The sequence below is a fragment of the Rhipicephalus microplus genome, chromosome 6 (assembly GCF_043290135.1).
Source record: "Rhipicephalus microplus isolate Deutch F79 chromosome 6, USDA_Rmic, whole genome shotgun sequence".
In the NCBI taxonomy this organism is placed as follows: Eukaryota; Metazoa; Arthropoda; class Arachnida; order Ixodida; family Ixodidae; genus Rhipicephalus; species Rhipicephalus microplus.
The window spans coordinates 102,340,569-102,363,208 of record NC_134705.1 but is presented as its reverse complement, the minus strand read 5'-3'; the positions used below and the strand labels follow the sequence as shown (position 1 = coordinate 102,363,208).

The following is a 22,640-nucleotide window of genomic DNA, read 5'->3' as shown; positions in this document are numbered from 1 at the left end:
TACTGGAAAGTAGAACTGTGACCTATTTTGCGTATCAGCCTATAAGCAAGTAAATCAGAGGACCTTAGCAGAAGAGGCGACAGACGTTTGGTGTGTTGCTTATTGCGTTGTTTTGTCCCCCCAGCGTGTAAATACCAGTGTTTGGTACATTCTGTTGCATCAATCTTATAAATCATAGCTTGACAATACGTATGTCTTGATTTCCAATGCGGTGTATCTCGTTTCTGCTATGGGCAAGGGGGCGTTACTTAACAGGATTCTTTTAAATGAAATACCAGATATTCAGGTAGAAATTAAACGCCTACCTGAATTCCACCAAAAAAGACAGTGTCAAGACTTGGGGGACTAGATGGCTAGAAAAAAGGATAGCATTGCATTCGAGAAATGATTACACATTCACACTTAATATTTGTGGTTTATGATAATCAGGAATCTCAAAATAAAGTGCTAGTGTTTGTGCACGCTTCAAATTATCAGCAAAATCTGAATTTCATGCGTAAATTGTTCGCATCTACAAACTGAAAACGCAACAGCATTTGCAGTTTAGAAGTAAGATAGGACAAATATATTATTTGTAATGCCGGTAAATATTTTCTTAGCTTTTTGGCAGTATCGCTCAACACTGAAGCTAATTTTGTGCCATTAGCCCAGTAACTTCTAATGCAGAGTCTACCAGAGCTCTCTCAGCCGGCGGAATAATCAATTTAAGTGACCATTCAAATCTTGACGCTATTCAGGAAAGGTGCAAAGCCTCTTTCAGTGACTTAGGATAGCTTGTCACAACTTAGTTGTTGATGGCTCTGCAGATGATGATCACTGCGGCAATATTGTCACGTGCTCGTAACGTAGATGAAGGCAGCAGTCGTCGTGTTAAAAAACTGTGCCCGGAAAACGAAAGGATCATAGCACAATCAAATCGAGCCGTTCATTGATAGCAGTGATGCAAGCGTACGCATCGGATGGTTGGCATCTGGTTTCTTGTGTTTGATGTCGGTGTACATGGCCAGAATCTTGGTAATGGTCTCAGTGAGACTGTCTTGTCTGTAGATGGTGGCAGTGGTCCACTGGTTCTTTGTATAAGCAGTCAGAGGCACCCACGTTAGGTGTGTAAGACCCTGAACTGTTTTGTTAAGGTAATCTCTAGGGCTGTTTTGGCAGGTCTATTCTCCCACTTCAGCATCGACGAATCGCATGGTCGTTTCCGAATAGTTGACAAAGTAGTGCTCTCCTAACAGTTCTGCTGTCATGAGTCTGCTTCATGCACAAGTTCATACAACGCAACCATCAATTGCAGTAAATGGTTTCACCTATATTTGACAGAGCTGTTTAGATTGTCAGAGGTGCTTACATTATGAAGCAGTTCTCACCGAAGTAATCAACCAATACCACTAAGACTAGAAGTGCACGCAAAATGGGCATTGCGGTCACATACCACAAACAAGGTAATATTTAACTTTGTCCTTCATGCATGATTCTTTGGGCATCTACACTTTTGTTTGTCGACCTTAGCTCTACGTCAGAATCCTCCGAGGGGCACACAGAAAAGTACCTCTCACCTTTCAGCAACGAATGTCCTCATACGCAGAAGACCCCTATTGAAAATCCTGGATTGGTAGATGCTGGAATCTTTAGTGGATTTGGTCATGATGATTTCTATTCTGTTCTATTCTTTTCTAGTAGCACGTGCAAAACCAGTCCATCTCGAGTAAGCGACGAACAGAACTGAAGTTACACAGTGAGTTTGTAAATTAACTACTTCTTGAACACCACATTTGCCATCTGTTGGCGTGGTGCAGTGACTAGTGTGCTCAAATGGAAATCGGTAGGTGGCAGGTTTGATTGCGCGCTGTCGCACGTTCTTTTTTACGGGTGCCTTTTTTTATCATTTTCATACAATTATTTTCAATATTTTTTTAGTGGCAGCTCGTCACGGTGGTTCTGACGCTGCTTCGCGCTCCAACATTGCTGGCTTAAGTGCACCACCAACCATTTGGTCCACCATACACTATCATACACCACGTGCAACCAACATTTCCAGCACCATAACCCACCAAAGTGGTGGATGGTGGAATGCACCAATCCTATGGACGTTTTTTTAATAGGGGAAACTGAAAATTTTGTGCGGTGACGTTTGGAACTAAAATTGAAGCACTTGGCTTTGCCGCTCAAGAAGCGACTTCCTCGCCATCAACACGGCGTACACACTCGGCGTCTGAACTTCAGTGTCACCCTCTCACTCTCCGAGATACTGCAACTACCGGGGCTCCTTCTTATTTTGCAGAAAGTTATAAATGGCGTTGAATGAGGGTTTGCTCAAATACTAAGTTATAGCTAATAGGACATTTAACACTTCGTCCGAAAGGTATGGGAATCAATTTTTCTTTGTTTTGTATGGTTCTCGATATCCTAATGCTATATCACCGCCTTGTAATGAACCGACTATATTTTCGGTAAACTCTTTAATGAGCGTACTTACTTTTTCAGTCACGTTCTTATTTCAGCTCATTTGGCAATGGCTACCCATTACAAGTTTTACCTTGAGGAAATTGCTTTAATGGGAAACTTGGTTGATTGATATGTGGTGTTTAACGTCCCAAAACTACCATATGATTATGTGACACACCATAATGGAGGGCTCGGGAAATTTAGACCACCTGGAGTTCTTTAAGGTGCCCCCCAAATCTGAGCACACGGGCCTACAACAGTTTCGCCTCCATCGTAAATGCAGCCGCCGCAGCTGGGATTCGATCCCGCGATCTGTGTGTCAGCAGTCGAGTACCTTAGCCACTAGTTCACCGCGGCGGGGCAACGGAAAACTTCAAAGTTCTAAGTTGTGATATGAGCCACTAGAGTTGGCGTTCAGTTTCATGCCCAAAATTTTTTGCAGTAAGCTCATAAAAGAGTTCGTTCTTTATTTGCTTTTTTTGCCTAAGAGATCACTACTATGGCCGTCCACATCACTATCACCAGCCTGGCTATGCCAACTGCAGGACAAAGGTCTCTCCCATTTTTCACTAGACCACTAGGTTCTGTGCTTGATACTGCCACATTATTCGCAATTCCGGAAAACTTTCCGTGTGCTGGCAACAATGAAAAAAACAGAGATGGCTGCACCTAACAGGTTCAATGAGCACTTTCGCTTGGCCCTTAAATTTTCTTGATTGTAGTGTCGGATCGCGTTCTTTCATTGAAGACGAAAGATGGCTGGCCACGGACCCCCTCACTGTCATCAGCATAATGAATTTCACTGAAACAGCCTAAATTGTTGCACGGTGCGCGCAACATTGAGCATCCACGGCAAACCGCATCAAGGTTACTTCGATTTGAAGAACCAGTCTAGCAAGTCTGAGGTTGAAGAAAGCAGCTTCCTAGGTGTAGCGGGCAAAAGGCGCTACCACTTTACGCTGCGTTGCCATTCTGCTGCAGAGAAGGCCAGAACAGTTTTGGAGGTGACTTCGCAGCGACTCGTGCTGCCGACTGCATGAATCTCATTGAGTCATCACACACTGACCTGACCAGAGGAAAATGAAATGGTTGTTCACTATTTGGTGCAAATCTTCTTAGCAATCCGGGCGATATGATGGCACTATAGCGCTGTTTTATGACTTTTCGTCGACTCACATTAGTCTTTTTTGGGCTTAGTTTATTACCAAACTTAGCTTTCGCACACTGACTTGACCATCAGCATAAGACCACTGACTCATCATAACCTAATAATGAGCTCACTTAACCATAAAAACAGATTGCTTTCATGATAATACTACTACTGGTTCAAGCCAAAGCAACGAAATGGGGCATCTCCCATTCTTTAGATATGATGAGACTTTAGTCAACACCTTCTTTCCTAAACATGGTAACAAAATCAACAGAGAATACTTTATTTTAAAATACTGTTAATGACTTTGGCCTTTGAGCTGTTTTCCATTCTTTTTCAGCTCCTGTAGTAACGATTATCGATACCTATTTTAGCCAAGTCGTGCAATAAAAATTAGTTGCAAGTAAAACAGTGTTCATGTGCTCTGATTTCGTACAAAGATAGTGTGAAACACATTGGCAGAAGATGGCTCGCAGGTCTCTCTGCACTTTCCGGTTACGTCATCTGCATATGAGGCAGAGGCTCGCACACGTCATTGCATCAGCAGTTTAATTCGTATTCTGGTGATGACAGATATTTTTTTTCTATTGCGCTCTGTCAAGTTTTTACTACATACATGCTGGACGTTGCGTAATAGGTTTCGTTTACGTGCAACATCACGTATTTTAGTTAGAGAAATGCGCTTACCGGAATTCCATTGAAGTAGACAGTGTCTAGACTTGGGGGAGTCGAAGGCTGTAAAAAAGTATGATAGCACTGAAGGAATGTATACACATAGAAACATAACCTTTGTTGTCTATGAAATGACAGCAAAGGACTTGACATTGAGCGATCGCATTTTTGCAGCTTCCAGTATTCTGCCAAAACAGAATTTTATGGCTGAAGTATTTGCATCGACGAACTAGCATTCGTCAAATGGTTTGCGATTCACAAGAAAGACGCATCAAAATTTTTATTGCTAATGCTGTTTTTCTTACCCATCTGTTTATTATCTGCTTATCCACGGGAGTTTTCCAAGAAAAAATGAACCTTGCGAGAGTTAGTGTCTTATACAAATCTAATGACCGAAATATCTTTTCTAATTATCGTCCAATCTCGATACTTCCTGTTATATCTAAAGGGCTAGAGAAAATCATATATCAACGTGTCATGTCTTTTTCTGAAAAGTACTCTATATTATCAACGCATCGATTTCGCTTCCGACGGGGCATGTCCACGGAACTGGCTCTCCTCACACAAAAAGAACTCATTCTTAACTCATTTGAAAAGAAACTGTTAACACTGGGTGTTTTTATTGACTATTCCACAGCGTTCGATAGAATCAACCACGAAGTACTCTCTGCAAAATTGCGTCATTATGGTTTTCGGGGAAGCCCACTTGACTTTCTTAAATCTTATTTATCACAAAGAAAGCAATCTGTAGTTATAAATGACAGCCAATCCTCCCTGCTAACCATAACGACAGGTGTACCTCAGGGCAGCATATTAGGGCCCCTACTGTTTAATATTTATATAAACGACATAACAAGTGTCAGCAAATATGTGGACTTTATAATTTATGCAGATGAGACTAGTATATTTTTTCATGGTAATGATTTAGGTAAGCTCGCAGACTCAGCCAACAACATTCTTAATGACATTTTCATATGGAGTACTGCAAATTATTTAATGATCAACACAAAAAGGTCCAAAGCTGTGGTATTCGCACCGGTTCAGAAAGCTGTCTGTTGTGGTTTGGATATATATCTCAAGCCCGAAAAAATTGAGGTTGTCAAAGAAGTTTCATCTTTAGGAGTAATTTTTAATTAAAATCTTAATTGGGACGAACACGTTAATAAAGTAACTAGAAACATAGCTAGGACGTGTGGTGCTCTTTCTAAACTTCGACAGATACTTCCAGCAAACAATAAAGTTTACTCTATAATACGTTGTTTTCATCTCACATAAAGTATTGTAGTCTAGTGTGGGCAGATACATCTAAAGCAAATCGAAACAAAATATTTTTACTGCAGAAAAAAGCGATTCGTCATATTGCAAACGTACCATACGACGCACATACAAGTCATTTATTCAGAGAATATAAGACTTTACCGATCGATTACATACACAGTTTCACCCTTATTATGAAATACAAACAAAGCTTGCTATCAAACAACGCTTGTTTTCTTAAACTGTGTAACCTCAGAAAAAATACACAATCCTATTATGACATTCGGAAAAGGCTTTCCTGGTTCGTTCCTTATTCGCGAACTAATCACGGTTTGAGAAGACTTGAACACTGTATTCCAGCTTGTTTTAACATGTTTGAAAATAAAAACATCGGCATCTTTAATATACATAAAAAACAACTTAAGAACCTTCTTATCCAAATTGGCGGCGTGTAGTTAAGCTTCTTCCAGTTGTCCGGCTACAGTACTATATGTAAAAGAAACACCCTATAATAGTGCTCGTGTGTAACATGGCATCCTATGATGTTTGCTCTCTTTGACATTTTTTTTTGTTGCTTTTTTTACGAGTAATGCAGAGTTTGGCCCCGAGAGAACATTTCACTCGTCAGTGTTTCCCTTGTGCATTAAAACTTGTGCTTTTTGCATACCCAATGTTGTAAATGTTGTATAATCATTTTGTAATACTTTGGTAGCAGTTTAGCAACGTGTGCATTGTTTTCATGATTGACCGCAAGCTGTTTTCTTTTGTTTTTTGTTGTTTTTCTCTCTTTGTGGGTTGCTTATTTTGTGTAAACCTGAAACTGATGTAATTTTGATGCATTTTATTTTTATTTTCTAATTTCTTGAAGTTTTGAAAATCGACGTCAAATTGTTTTTTCATGTTTTGTGCTCTGCGGATTTTTGTAATGCCAAGTGAAAAGGGGTAGGAGCCTCGTCAAGCTGCTAACATAGCAGCTTTTTGCTCTTATTTTTGCGTTTTCTTTTTCGCAACTCTTTAAAGAAAATGCTCAATAAAACTGAAACTGAAAACTGAAACTAAAACTGAAATATTTTTCTCAGGTCTTCGGAGAATATTAGTCAATAGTAAGGCTATCTTTTTAAGTGTCATGAGGCAAGTATTATATAACAAAAAGTGAGCAATAGCCTCTCCAACCGCAAAACTTTCACTTTTAAGTTACCACCTGAAATTAGAGAGGCATGCAGGAAAGTTTCCAAAGCATTGTTATGAATTTCAGCTGCTGATGACTCTGCAGCTAGTGATTAATATGAAAACACTGCTTGAAAACAGGCTCAAGACGCTTCCGGTGGCTTTATGTTGTTTGGTATCGTCATCTGTCTATGGCGTAGTGGAACGGCCCACGTAAATTGTCTTGATTATATAAATCATACCTTCGTAATAGCAACGTTTTTTTCCTATTGTGCCCTGTCCAATTTTCATGATGTGCAAGGTAGGTGTAACATAATAGGATTTTTTTGTATACAAATATTGACGACTTTGTTTAGAGACAAAACGCTTACCGCCATTCCACCAAAATAGACAGTACTGAGACGGGGGGGACTCCCAAGCTGAAAAAAAAAGGATAGCGTTGCACTCAACAAATTGATTCACACATAAGCCAAATCTCAATGTTTGTGACCACAGGGCATCTGAAAATGAAACGCTCGCATCTGTGCAGCTTCTAATATTCTGCCGAAGCCACAATTTTTTAGTAAACTATGCGCATCTACGCACCACAATATCTAAGTGACTTTGAGATTTACGAGCAAGGCATGTCCACGTTTTCATTGATAGTGCTGTTACACATTTCCTTCGTTTTTTTTGGACAGTACTCTTCAACACTGAGGTTACCTTCACGTCGTGATGAAAGTGTTGTATCATACAAGTTCTACATAGCTTTTGCGGACTGCAAAATGGTCAAATTTTAGAGACGAGCTCAAATCTGGGTGCTATGCAGGGAAGGTTTCAAGACATTGTTTTATTGACTTACTGGAGCTTATTACAGATTCCAGCTGCTGACGGCTCTGCAGCTTGTAATATAAGGATGGTACTGAATCAACGTGGTCGTGAAGTTGACGGGCGCAGCAACTGCCGTGTCTTCTAAGACGAATATATTTAATGGGGTAAATCAATGCCCAGTGATTTATTGGAGAACAGCACGAACAATTAAAATTATACAGTGAGAGCGGCGAGGAAAACGTAGGCCACAGAGTCAACTGATCTGCGGGGGTGTGCGCCTGCATGAGGTTGGAAAGAACAGTAGCGAAGTAAGTAAAAACTAGTCTTCAGGTACCTTAACACGCTTTGAAAGACTTCAGGCGGTCCGATTGTATGACCTCGGGTTGTGGCCAACACTGCTCACAGTCCGCCATGCGATTACGTACAACTTGGTAGTTGAGTGCGCCGAGACGTGAAATAATCTTGTATGGCTAGAAGTATCACGGGAAAACATCACAGCGTATTCACGGAGTGAATGATGATGAGTGGGGCGAGGGGTCCGTCAGTCCATTTGCACTCTCGTCCACTCATTAGTTCTTACCTCCGTCCGTCCATGCGTCTGTTCATGCGCCCGTCCGTGCTCCGTCCGTGCGACTCTCTGTGCGACCACCCTTGCGGCCGTTCGTGCATTCGTCAGCGTGTCTGTCCATGCGTCCATCTCTGGTTATTTGCGTTCATCCATGCATTCGTCGTTTCTACCGTGCGTCCATCTACCCGTCTGTGTGTTCATTCTTCCGTTCATCCGGGCATCCGTACGTCCCTCCGTGCATCAGTCTATGCGTCCATTCATGCATCCATCCGTCCGTCCATCCCTGCGTCCGTTCGTGCGTCCATCTCTGCGTTTGTAAGTACATACGTCCGTCCGTTCATGTGCATGTCCATGCATCCGGGCTTCCATCTGTGCGTCCATGCTTCCGTTTCTCCATGCGTCTGGACGATCGTTCGTCCATGCGTTTTGTTGTGTCAGCGCGACGCAGTGTTATCAAGGCACGTCCCGGCAAAATCACATGCGCTTAGTATAAATACAAGCTTCTCAATAAACCATCGTTCTTGTGGCGTTATCTGGCTTTCTTGTAGTATTTGGACACTGACATGACAGTGGCGACGTGCAGACCCGTGCAATCATGAGTGCCGGGCGGCCACCCGAATTCGGAGAGGTGGATGGTACCTGACCAACGTATTGTGCTCGTTTCGAGGCTTGCTTTTAAGCTCATAACATCGCAGACGAAGCAAACAAACGGATACTCTTGATAGCATTACTAACGGACAGTGCAGTGCGAGTCGTTCAGGGGCATTGCCTCCCGAAGAAGGTCAACAAGCTCACCTACGACAAATTTGTCGAGTATTTACAAGAACATTACACCCCACACGCCAACGATACCACCCTAAGCTATGCATTCTTCATGCGAACACAAAGGGCTGGTGAGTCTGCGGAGGATTTCATTGCCGAAATCAGGCGGTTGGAGGAGAAGTTCAATTTCGGGATATCGTTGGAGCGCATGCTGAGGGACCGATTTTTGTGTGGCGTGCACATTTAAGACGTCAGGCGACATTTATTGAAGCAACGGAAGCTCACGCTAGAACAAGCACATTGCTTTGCTATTTTGGCGCAAGACACCAAAGAAAACGCTCAAATAATGCATTCTACGGACCATTGTGCTGTAATTTTTGCACGCCAGAGGGACCGTGCTAAGCAATTGAGACTGAAACCAAATACTCGCGGCTGCTGTGGTCGCTGTGGCAGCGAAAAACATGTAGCGGAGGGATGTAAACACCTGCGCACGGTGTGCAACAGGTGCGGCAACCGGGGCCACTTGAAACGGTTGTGCCAATCAGCCACGTCGGGTCACCGACAGAGCTCACGTGCGGATGTACGTAGGCAAGGGGTGTACGTGGCGACAGCGGAAGACTGCTCAGCCTCGGATGATAATGAGGCCTTGTACAATATACAGGCCGTCCTTCATCAAGAAGTAAGCATCCACAAGGTGACACCTATTTACAAAGTTGCAACCAGGGATAGAGTTGCTCTGACAACGCTGATGGACACTAGATCACCCATAAGCATCATTTGAGCATCCGTGTTTCGGAAGTAAGAAATGAAGTGGCCGCCGTTGCGAAAAACGCCGCTAAAACTGTCCCACCTAGTGGGTAAACTTACAGTGCTCGGACAACTACGTATGACAGCTAGAAGCGACAGCAAAGATATGCAAGGCACGGCCATAGTGGTTGATAGCTCGGGACCATATTTATGTGGCAGAGACAGGATAAAGGCTTTTAACAAAATAATAGTTTCAATGCTGACAAACGTCGTCGCTAGCCTGCACCCCATTAAGTTGAATGAAGCCGACACGAAACCAGAGGCTCTGCTCAGCGAATGTGCAAATGTCTTCGCTCGAGGTCTTGGACTTAGTAAGGAACACCGTTGACATTCCAGCAGAAAGAAAAAGTAGTTCCGTGGCTTTTCAAGGCCCACACCATACCTTACGCTTTGCGGGACAAGATCACAGAAGCGCTGGATCAGCTAGTAGCCCAAGACGTCATTACGCCCATGAAAGCCGCCGAGTGACCAACACCAGTCGTACCCGTCATAAATAAGGATGGGTCGCCCAGAATCTGCGGAGACTTTCGAATGACTGTCAACACGGCCACTGTGACAGAGCAGTACCCACTGCCGCTATTGAACGACATTTTGCAAAGCTGAATGGCGGGAAAGTTTTCACAAAAATGGACCTGCGGTAAATGGCTTACAACCATTTACCGTTGGATAAAGACGCCCAGGAAATAGCAGTATTGAACACGCAAAAGGGTCTTTTTTTGTTTCAAACGGTTCCCTTTTGGTGTGAGTTCAACACCAGCCATGTTTCAAAGACAGATGTACGCACTTCTGAGCGGTATTGAGGAGTACAGGAGTATCTGGATGATATCATTGTCGTGGAAAAACGAAGTTACATGTCGCGACTGCGACAAGTCTTTCAGAGATTACGGGAATATGGTCTACGGTTACACAAGAAAAAATACAAATTTCGACAACGCGAGGTCACTTTTCCCGGCCTTCGTATCGATGCTAGCCTCGCCGTGGTGGTCTAGTGGCTAAGGTACTCGGCTGCTGACCTGCAAGTCACGGGATCTAATCCCGGCTGCGGCGGCTGCATTTTCGATGGAGGCAGAAATGTTGTAGGCCCGTGTGCTCAGATTTGGGTGCACGTTAAAGAACCCCAGGTGGTCTAAAATGCCGGAGCCCCTGCACTACGGCGTCTCTCATAACCAAATGGTAGTTTTGGGACGTTAAACCCAACATGTCAATCAATCAATCGTACCGACGCTAACGGACTTCGGCCGACAGAGGACAACATCGATGCCGTTTGCGAAGCGGCGGAGCCCACATCGGTGAGTGAGCTGAAAGCATTTTTTGGGTCTCGTGAACTATTACGACAAATTCTGGCCGACCCTAGCAACCACACTGGCACCGTTGTACGCGCTTCTCCATAAATGGGCCAGATGGCAGTGTAATCAGGAGCACAAAGGATGTTTTCGGAAAGTTGAACAGCCAATAGAAGCATCCAAGTTTTTGACCTACTGTTATCCTGATAAGCCATTGAAGCTGGAGTGCGACGCGTCCCCAGTAGGCATCGGAGCGGTTTTGTTCCATGGTGTCAATGGTGCTGATTACACGATTGATTTCCGTTCCAGAAAGCTGACAAAGGCAGAATGTAATCATTCACAGTTGGAAAAAGAGACCCTAGTACTTGTTTTCAGGGTTGCACAGTTTAAGGACTATTTGTACTGTCACGAGTTTGTCTTCGTGACAGACCATAATCCTCTTACTGGGTTGTTAAATCCAAGAAACGCAATACCACCGATGGCAGCCACTCGGATTCAGCATTGGGCGTTGTTTCTCTCTAAACACAGCTATACGGTACAGTATCGTAAAGGCAGTGAACATTCAAACGCAGATGCCCTAACCCGGTTGCCGCTGCCAGTCAGAGCCTCGAGAAGGCTATTCAGATGAACGGGTTATGTTTTGTTTGCCCAATCGATAGAGGAAACAGCTATGTGCGCTCGAGAGATGAAAGATATGCCCGATCGGGACCCTACTCCTAAACAGGTCAGCGAGTGGATTTTACAGCAATGGCCGCGGTTCCGACCCCAAGATCACGAGCAGTACCAGCCATACTTCAACAAAAGAACGGAACTGACCGTAAGTGACGATTCGGTGTACTGGGCCATCGCATTGCTGTACCTGTAGTGGCAAGAACACGCTCACAAATCCTGCTGCATGAAACGCCTCCCGGCATAGTTGCCATGAAGAGTATTAATAGGACGCTATTCTGGTACCCGGGAATAGACTGTGACATTGAGCAACTGGTCAAGTCATGTGATGTTTGTGCACAGGCTTCCGCGATGCCACCTGGTCAGGTGCCTGCATCCTGGCCAGCGACCAGTGAGAGCTAGAGCCGTCTGGATGCCTAATTCACCAGGCGGTTTTGGAAGAAGTCGAAGATTGATTCCAGCAGTAGTGCAAGACCATCAAGGTTCCAGAATGGTTACCATGCATTGTGCTCAAGGACTGCACCGACGGCATCTAGATCAGCTAAGACATCGAGTGGAATCGGTGAAGAGTGGCCCTGGACAGACACAAAAGCAGAAGCCAGTCGAAGCCACCGCGGAAACTGTGCAAGAGAGACCGAAAAATAAACTGGACACAATCAGCCTTAACATCACCACTCTTGCGAAGATCAAGTCGGCCACGGAAACAACCTGAACGCTATGGGTTTTAAAGGGGTAGAGATGAGGTGTCAGTGCGATGCATTGTTATCAAGGCACGTCACGGCAACGTCACATGCGCTTAGTATAAATGCCAGCTGCTCGATAAATCATCGTTCTTGTTGCGTTATCTGAATTTCTTGTAGTATCTGGACAGTGATATAACACGTTTGTTCCTCTATTCATCCATGTGCATCTCTCTGTCCGGCCCCTTCATCCGCCCGCTCCTCTATTCATCCGTCCGTCTGTTTCTCGGCCTGTACGTCCGTGGATGAGTTCGTCCGTCCGTTCATCTAGTGAGCGCTGAAAGTACCGCTACTTCGCATCTTTTCGTCATATATTCATCATATAGAAGTACTGCAGTCCAGCAGACATTCCAAGGACTAAACGCGAGGTGGCTGCGTACTACTACGAATACTGCTTTTACTACTTCTACATGCAATGCGGTGCACCACCTACGGCTTAAGGAGCTTCGCCCCTAAAAGTTTTTGACTAAGCTGATGTCGGCTTATCAGGCTCTATAGTTAAACTCAGTCACCGGCCTGATATTCTACATAGCATTGTGGAAGGTTGTAATATTGACGGTTCCTTTGTCTTGTTTATGCGCAGTCAGGAAATATGCCTGGATTCTTCCGTGTGCTGAAGGTAGAAGGTGACTTCGTGGTTTCCGTTCTTGTTGATATTGGGTAGAACGGTGTCGAGCAATTATGTCGCTGAGCTCCTTTCGTATACCAACTTGCATGGCGTCATCCACTTCGTTTTTTGCATGAATATGTTGTAACAAAAGTGGCGTACGGAAGGATTTCTTGTGTTTGGACGGTCGGTGCACCAGTCAGCAAAGTGGAGATCGTGTTATTTAGATGCTAATTGTGACCTCTTGTCTGTGGTTCATAGATGGTGATAAGTTGGCGGCGTTTTTGGCTGCGTCTCAGCATCGCTCATGTTGCATCAGCAGTAAAAGACCTAAATCATAAGGTGATTGTGGCATCTGAAGCTCGGTTACAAAGGGCAACGAGCATAGCTGTTTTGCTATATTAGTTAGGACAGTGGGCAGCTACGTTGATTCGCGTTTCACCACACGTTGACGATTTGAAAAGCCCTAGCATATGTATGCCGATCTGTTGGAAGGGTCGACGAGAGGCATTACCTGGCCCAAATACTGCTGACTTTTTTAGCGTTGTCTTGCATCACTGGCAATGTCAGCATGTCATCACATACTGAGCGACGTCGACGGTACGGTTGGGCTACTAGTACCTCTTGTGCTTCCTGGCGAGTGGGCTAGAAAAAGCAAAGCTGCCAGCACTAATGCAGACATCACTGGCTTGAAGATATTGGTGTCTTCGTATCGAAGGTACAACGGCCACGTAGTTCACTGGGACTCGTAAGAAGTTCTGCTTTACTAAGACATTTCTGCTTTACGAAGACGCTAATTTTTATGAGAACCCGTTGCGTACACTGGTGGTCTTGCGTTCTAAGTACTCTCTCAGGCTTCTAGGTTCAGTATCAGTTCACTGCTGTTGATCGAGGCCGTCGGCATTTTTGCGACCAAAGAAGGGTCGTTTATTTTCGCAAGGTTTATTGATGGGTAAAAAGATGATGTCATTGCCTTTGTTTTGAATGAAGTACCCGCCACGGTGGTCTAGTGGCTAAAGCATTCAGCTGCTGACCCGCAGGTGGCGTGATAAAATCCGGACCATGCCGACTGCATTTTCGATGGAGGCGAAAGTGCTTGAGGCCCGCGTGCATATATCTACTTGCAGGTTTAAGAGCGTCTGGTGGTCGAAATTCCTGAAGCCCTCTACTATGGCGTGTCTGATTATCTTCTTGTGGCTCTGGGTTGTTCAACACCAACAATTATTATTGTTGATCGTGAGGCGCTGCAGATGCGGAGGAATACTGTTTACTTTACCATGCATTCCTTTCGTGCAATAAAGTTTGGTGCTCTTGTTGTCACTCATTCTTTCAGTGCCCTTGTTTCTTCGTGCTGTCGTTCTTTCTTAAAACTGGGTTTTTCTCGAGATCGACTTCGAGGGTTGATCGGTAGGTGCGTGCAACAGCGATTGGTCGTCATAGTGCTTACGTCTGAAATTAAAGATTATGCTCATGACGAATTATTGAAGCGTCAGATTCCTCCCTTCGAGGTTCTCGGAAGGGTGCTGCCAGCTTGCTGACCACAACAGTGTGGGGTGACCACTCACCACATTGAAAGGACAGCCGCAGCGGTAACGGCGTTGCGATGATAGACCAAGTGATCGCAAGGTGGTGTTTTTCAGGAGTGGAATAGTTTGATGCAGGCTTCTACAGATAAAGACTAGCGTAAGCGATCAACTTTTCTCGAAATTCAATGCCGTCTACAAGTACGGTGTCAGGTCCTGCAAAACGTCTATGGGTGTACATTTCTGTGTCTGCGTTATTGTAAAGTTTGCAAGAATTGGCGGTCACTGTGTGCATCGTTTCATTCCTCTAAATTTTCTCTCCTACGGTGATTTCCGCTAAACTGAACAACGGCCCTGGTCAGGTTGCAAGGTGGTTAGGTCATGTGGACAAAACTTTCGAAGATTTGCCTGTAAAGTAGATCCAGGCCAAACAATTGGCCCACAGCCTTCTTATCGGTGGGAGGTAGCAACGTAGCGATAGCGGCTGCCTTCTGCTTCTCAGTGCAGGCTCTAGATTTCCTCACGACGTGACCTAAGAAGAGTAGCTCTTCGTGCTAGAATTGCTTTTTCGCCGGCTCGGGTGTTAAGTCAGTTGACATGTTTACCTGAACCACTGTCTCCGGGGGTGTTCTTCAAAACTTGTAGTGAATATGTTGACGTAGTATAAACAGACTTATGAAAGTCTGTCACCTAATTACAGCCAGCTCTGTCGAAAACGCGTTCGAACGTCGCACACACTGATTATAGGCTATATTCTGTGACCTATGCCTAAACGACTTCTTCATTTTATGCTATCATCGTCTACATGCTGAGGTGTCAGTTTTATTGACTTGAATTCGCTATCACGACCCTTATTGTTGGTGTGAGAAGCCGAGCAATGCCTCTGACGACTAAAAATGTGAAGTCCAGCAGTAAACACCGACAACTTTCGATGAGGTCTCGAATATTTTTTTAGATTTGTCAGTGCCGACGGTAATTATCATGCTGGTGCAGTGCGAAATGATTACTTTATGCTCAAGCTTCTTCAAGGCACGGGTGTACGTGTTGGCGTCCGGCGCTGTCGATGTATCCTACGATAAATATATCGAGTTGGTTCTTTGGTCACTGACGTGTCTTGTCTTAAAAACAAGAAGCGACCGAGACGTTCATTCGTGTTCTTCAGAGAAGTCGGCCATCAGAAGGCGTGGTGGTCCGTAACGGTTCAGAATATGCGACCATATAAATATGGCCTGAACTTGGCGACGGCTGAAACTAAAGCTAATCACTCTCTCTCTCTCTCTCGGTGACGGAATAAATCCTCTCAGGGGGAGAAAGCAGGTGACAGGGGTGAGCTATCACGCACTGTCTGCCGTGGTGCCGCTGAGCGAGAACTGCGCAAATACCGGTGCCACTGGCATCGGTGCGAACTTGTGTGGCAGCACAAGGATTAAAGTGGAAAAGAATAGGGGGTGTAGTTAAGTAGCCAATGAGAGCAGTGAACGCTTGAACCTGCTTAGGGCCCCATGAGAATGTAGTATTTTTCTTCAGCAAGCCTGTGAGTGGCCTGGCTACGTCGGCGAAGTTTTTCAGAAAACGACGACAGTAGGAACATAAGCCAATGAAGCTCCGGACGTCGGATGTAGAACGGGGCTTCGGAAAGCTACGGACGGCGCGGATTTTTTTGGACTCTCGTTGGACACCGTCGGCGTTTTCTAGATCGCCCAGAATGGTAATCTGACAGCGGCAAAATTGGCATTTCTTAGAGTTGAGTTGTAGCCCAGCTGTTCTGTAGACTGCGAGAATTGCAGCTAGACGGGTCAGGTGGCTATCCAAAGTAGATGAAAAGACTATCACATCGTGTAGATAACAGACAGAAGTAGACCACTTATAACCACGCAGGAGAAAGTCCATCATTCGTTCGAAAGTGGCAGGGGCGTTACATAGTCCAAAACGCATGACCTTAAGCTGTTATAAACCATCCGGTGTAATCAAGGCCGTCTTCTCGCGGTCCTTTTTATCGACATTTATCTGCCAGTAGCTGGAGCGAATATCAATAGACGAGAAGTATGTAGCGCCGTACAAGCAGTCTAATGCGTCATCAATACGTGGTAGCGGGTATACGTCTTTTCACGTGATCTTGTTGAGGTGGCGATAGTCAACGCAGAAGCGCCAGGTACCATCCTTTTTTTTCACAAGGACGACATGGGAGGCCCAAGGACTACTTCATGGTTCTATTACACCTTTGTTGAGCATTTTTTCAACTTCCGCAAGGATAACTCTGCCCTCAAGGTGGGAGACACGATAGGGCGTCAGCCAAAAGGACTGGCGTCACCGGTGTTTACACGGTGCTGAACACTTTATGTCGGTATATGACGCGAGAAGGCGATGGATGTCGTTGGCTTGCGCAGGATTGAGGTCGGGTGCAATCATCTTCGAGAAACGCTTTGGCAGAGAACAGGTGCTGTTATCTACAGGAGACTGAAGTAAATCAATCTCGGTGGTGAGAGCCGCTATTTCGAATTCGTCAACATTAGATACGCTGGCCATAACATGCCACATGCCACGAGGAAGCACTTGAGGGCACAAGATGAAATTGTGAAGTGGGGTTGAGGTACAGTTGTCAGTGACAGTCACAATCCTATGAGGAATGGTGATGTTGTGGCTCAGAAGGACGTCGGCGAAAGGAAGGAGGACATATTTACCATGAGGAACCTGTGACTGTGCGGTCAAAACGACGGAGGTGGCTGCCTGAGGTGACATTCGTACATCCTGAAGGGAGCACAGGCGTGGCGGGGAAGTCTGGGGATCAGCAACTATCTGAGGCACCTGTGCCTGAAGGACGATGGTATCACAACCGATAAGAGCAGAATAATTCTACAAGAAGTCCAGGCCTAGAATGACGCCATAAGGGGAGTGGTAAATCACGACTAGAATGACACAAGTAGTGTGGTCCTTTATACTTAATCGGGCAGTGCACAGACCGAGAACCATCGGCGTGCCACCATCAGGCACACGGAGAATTTGTGCATCCGCTGGTTTCAGAACTTTCTTTAAACGTGTGCGTAGGCACGAACTCGACCGAAATGCTTGCGCAGGTGTCTACAAGTGCTTGTACAGGTACGCCGTCTACTTGAACGTCTATTACACTTCGTCTGGTGGGAACGAAAAGAGAATTTGCTGCGGAAGTCGTCAATGCCGCACCACCTCCGAGGGCTGCAGTTCTCAGTTTTCCGAGATGATGCAGCCGGAAGCCACGGGGGACAAGAAGCTCTGTGACTGCGGCGAACAGGACAGTGGACGGCGTATTTGCGGCGAAAGAAACTGGTGCCCACGTGGTGAAGACAAGCGGCTGTACCCAGTGTTCCGAGATTTGTCAACGGCATTGGACTCTTCAGCAGGTGAAAAGGTGCGGGTGGTACCGTCGAAGCAGGTCACATGGGTCGTTGCGCGAGGTGCCGAGGACCGTGTGTTGCGGCAGTAACGTGCAATATGTCCAACGTGGTGGCAGTTGAAACATATAGGGCGGTCATCTGCAGTGTGCAACTCAGCCGGGTTGCGGGTACGTGGAGAAAATCGTCGGTTGGAGGAGGGCATCGCGAAAGGACAATCGCTGACTCTGGGCGCGGTGACATAACACACGGAATGTACTCCGATGTTTTCGAGCTCCTGGCGCACGATGGCTTGAACAAGAGGTACAGTGGCAACAGTGGTATCGGTGCTGCGCGAATAGAACACCGAGGGCACCATTGCTTCCAATTCGCGACAAACAATGCGTGTCAGGTCTGCAGGCGGCGACGGACGTTGTGGTGCGGACTGGTCCTCGCAAGTCTATGTTGCATTGATGTTTGGAAGTCGGGCGAATGTTTACAGAATGCGGCGACTTTTCACTTGCTCAAACTGACGACACTTTTTGATGATCGCGTCCACGGTGGATTAGCCCTTCCACATCAGGAGATTGAACGAGTCGTCGGCAATCCCCTTCAGGACATGCCCGACCTTGTCTCCTTCTGTCATATCGCTTTTGGACTTTCGCCGGAGGGCCAGCACGTCCTCATTGTTTGTGAGTTATGATTCCATTGTGGATTGGGCACAGCAGGCCGATTCTTTTTTGGCGGTGATCTTACGACTGGCGTTTTTGCCAAGCACCTCTCGCATCTTTTTTTTTTTTTTGCATTGGTCCCAGCTTGTGAGGTCTTCTTCGTTGTTTTCATACCATACCTTGGTCATACCTCTAAACTAAAACAGCACATTAGCCAACTGAAGTGAGGGATCCCGTCTGTTCGGCACACTCACTCGTTCAACCATGGCCAACCAATCGTCAACGTCGACGCCATCAGTCCCGCAGAATATACCGGGATCCTTAAGTGGCATGAAAACGTATGGTTGCGACGCCGTGTTCGTCGGAGACGCTGACATTGATTTGGAGGACTGAGCATTGGCCATGGCTGGAAAACCGATGTGACGTCTGCTGCGGAGCTCCGATGCCTGACGGTCACCCTGCACCTCTCACCGACATGTTACGGAGTCAGTCACTTCTGTACAAAATGTTTTTTACAGTGGAAAAGCCACAGACAAGAGTTACAATGGCTGATTGGCAAGCTCGCGCACCTCTCAGCTGATTGTGTTTTTCCTCTTCCTTTACTTCATTTCCGTAACAATATTCGCAGCAAAGAAGAAACTCGCGAGAAAAAGTATGACATGTTGCAGTTATCGCACGGCTTGAAGTGGACTAGAACATCTACGCTTCAAAGCACCTCGATGAAAAAATGCATCTCTTATTTATTAGGTGTATATAAGGAGAGGTTGGTGCCAATGCGTGGCATCGGCTACTCCTCTTCTCCTGCACAAAAGTCGATATCGCATATTTCGTACCAAACACAAGGCTATAAATACGTACAGAGCACAATGCTTACGCATTGAGTTCACACTTTTTAATACTGAGTGCCCACACCACACAGAACTGCGTCCCCATTACATACAAATTTGTCCATACAACACAGTGTTTGTAAAACCACAAGCATTCACGCAATTTAAGTGTTGACGGAAAGCATGAAAGTTCGATAAATTTTCTAAAGTGATCTTGTCGCTTAAATACTGAACTGTTTTCAGAAATGTTTTCCCAGAAATATCATAGTGAAACACGAAAATGTGGTTTTGAAATATACTGGTTAACAGTGGCAATAATACATTTTTTTCGTTCAGTACTTATGAGTTATTTCTTATTCCTCCAGAAAATGAATAACTGCACGCGCTGCAGTGGCTTGTAGCTTTCCTTATAGCCATGGACCCAAGATTTTAGCAATTGATGGATGTCGCTTATATGAACAATTTAGTTCTTGTAAAAGGTTCTTTTGATGTACGTCATAAATTTACAATGCATCGCTCATCAATAGAGGTAGCAGTGATATACTATTTTCCTGACGTGCTGTATGTGCAAAGTGATGAGCTCTGCATCTTTTTGTGCGAGGACTGGACATTACACAGAATATTGCAGAAGAAGCGTCACGATGGAACAGCACAAAGAAGCCTTGCAGTAGCATCGAAGGTGCTTCAGATTCAATGGACCTCACCACACGGCGAAGACATGCTGCGCTAACGTACGCTACAATACATGAAAGGTAAGGCACGCAATATTCTTGTATCGATCTCGTACACCTGCGGAAAAGTCCGCTACACAGCTAGGTGGCGGTGATGGGCGCGTGCGTACAAGCGCCCAACGTGACCGGTTAGGTGCTAGAAAGTCCTGCAACATGCACGCACAGAAGTCCCAAAAACAAAACCACCTACTACTACAGACAGCCTCACCGTGGACCAAGGAAAAATACAGTGGTTGGTACACAAGAATTCTGCTAGATTGTGGGAGCAAGCACACAATCCACCAAATACTGTCAAGGAAAGTATGTTGCCAGGTCAAAAGTTCTGAAAGGGTCATTTTTAGATAGTTTGGAGGAGGAGGGACAGAATTCGACATTAAAGCACTCAAAGTCAATTGAAAAAAGGACCCTACATTGTAACGCGTAACGATTGAGGCACTGGTGATAGACTATATATTCTGCGACATGCTACCGTTGCCACTGTTGAATTTAGAAGAAAAGACAAGATCAATAGGAACTTCTTTCGCTGATGACAGTAATAAGACGGCCAATGAAAGCAAAATCTGTACAGTTTTACATTTACTAAAACATATTGTTACTAAACCCTAGCCACTGGTGAAACTCGCAAACTTCGTTGAAAAGTAATGGCGATAAAAACGATCTTGGGATGAACAATACAAAGTCTTGTAGAACTTCGTCATGCGCAACTGAATTCGGTGACAATTATGGTACTCAAGGTCAGTGCAAAATCTGACAAGATAGTCGATGAATTTCCAAAATTCTGAAATTCAAAAATCACGAGAATGAACGAGAAACCAGAAAAAAAACTGACTGATGAACATGTGAAAGAGTACGTACGAAAAATAATTAAATTCAAAGCTGGAAAATACCAAGTGTGGCTAGCAAGGAAAGAAAACGTAACGTTGGGCGATAACAACGTCATTGCAGAAAAGAGGCTTACTCATGTGACAAAGAATGTACGCAATGATAGAGCTGACCTTAAAGACTACGACAAAGATGTCCGAATGTACTATGTGAAAGAAATAGCAGAAAACATCGGAGAAGCTGCGGATCAGATACAAATGCAAACTTGTCTACTGCATGGCGCATCAGGCCGTAATAAAAAAAAAGACCGAACAACAACAAAGCTACGGATCATCTTTGAGGCTTCATCAGTTAAAAACCCCGGGAAATTCTTGAATGACAACTAAGAATATGAGTCAAGCCTTGACCCCGACATCACTCGTTTGCAGATGCACTTGCAGCAGCACCAGGTTGCTTTGTCATTCGATGTGGAAAAATATTTTTTTACAAAACAGAATACACGAGAATGACTAAGACGCCGAGCGATTTCCGTGGTGTTAAGAAATACCCAGCAAAGACATGCTAATGCCGAAGAAAAGAGCATGGAGGATGATGAGGGTAAATTTCATCACTACAACGAGTAGCCTTCTTCTAGCGACCACAATTCATCGACATACAAAAACATTTCATGAGAAATAACCTGAATTTGGGGTGCAACTCAGTAAACAAATTTTGCGCCGATAACTTCCTACTAGGAGCCGACTCATACTCAACATCGGCGAAGCTATACAAAGAAGCAAGAGACATTTTACGTAAAGCGGGAATAAACTTCAGAAAAAGGGCTTCCAACGAGGCTGAAATAAGAAACATATTTGGCAGAGAAGGAGAAGATTTAGTTCATGAGATCAGAAAAAAAGGCAAACAAGGTTATAGAATTGAACTTGAATTTCTCGGGCGACGTGTTGAGCTTTCCTGGCACGACATAGTCAAAGGAAATGAATATGAGGCAACTCTCAAAAGAACAGGTTCTTCAAGCTAAGGGAAGGCTGTACAACCCTTCAGGTTTTTCGACCTATATCCAGTTAGAGCAAAACTATTGCTGCAGTAAATTTGGATGAAGACACTGAAATGGAATGACTCGTCACCAAGTCAGCCCCGATAAGCTCGGAAAGACGGGTCGGAGCAGCTTCAGCCTTTAGATGACTTCTCCCTCATCAGATGCTAACACAAAAGGCAATCTAAAATGAAAGCATCGACTCTACTACACGTCTTCTCCGATGAAATTTGAATGGTTTATCGGGCGACAGCATTCATTTCAACAGAATACCCCGATGGAAGCAACGAAGCCAGCCTAATCATTGAAAAAGGCAGAGTAGCTCCTAAAAAAAGATTACCCTATCAAAATAGAGTTGCTAGCTGCCACAGTATCACTCAGATTGACCAGTCATATAGCTTAGAACTTCATTAGCAAAATAACGAGTGGTAAATATTGAAATTGGATACACCCTCTAGTGTAGTACGCTGGATAAAGTAAAACAAGAAGAAAGATCTCTTTGTTTAAAACCACGCAGCAGAAATCAAGAGCAAGTTCAACGAGACTCGATGGGGCTATGTTAAAATTGATGAATATCCTGCGAATTTATTGACGAAAAGAATGAAGACGGGACGGTCACTGAACAGTGAATCACGGTGGAAAGGCCCCACGTGGATCAAAAACAAAAAATTAAAAGCCTGATTATGACATCACGCTAGAATATCCCAATGATGACAACAAAGGAGACGAAGAGACCGTGCTTAGCCTAA

At 44.8% G+C, this 22,640-nt stretch overlaps 1 protein-coding gene across 4 annotated transcripts in view; it reads right to left on the bottom strand.

The window, feature by feature from the left end:
- Positions 1-22,640, bottom strand: part of LOC142765398 (uncharacterized) — a 197,419-nt gene that overhangs the window by 5,585 nt on the left and 169,194 nt on the right. For all 4 annotated transcript variants that reach the window (XM_075866299.1, XM_075866298.1, XM_075866297.1 and 1 more), the window contains 3 exons: positions 7,063-7,110; positions 4,283-4,330; positions 306-353 (listed from right to left, as the gene is read on the bottom strand). In XM_075866299.1, the coding sequence (XP_075722414.1) occupies positions 306-353; positions 4,283-4,330; positions 7,063-7,110 (144 nt within the window). The remainder of the gene's footprint in view (positions 1-305; positions 354-4,282; positions 4,331-7,062; positions 7,111-22,640) is intronic.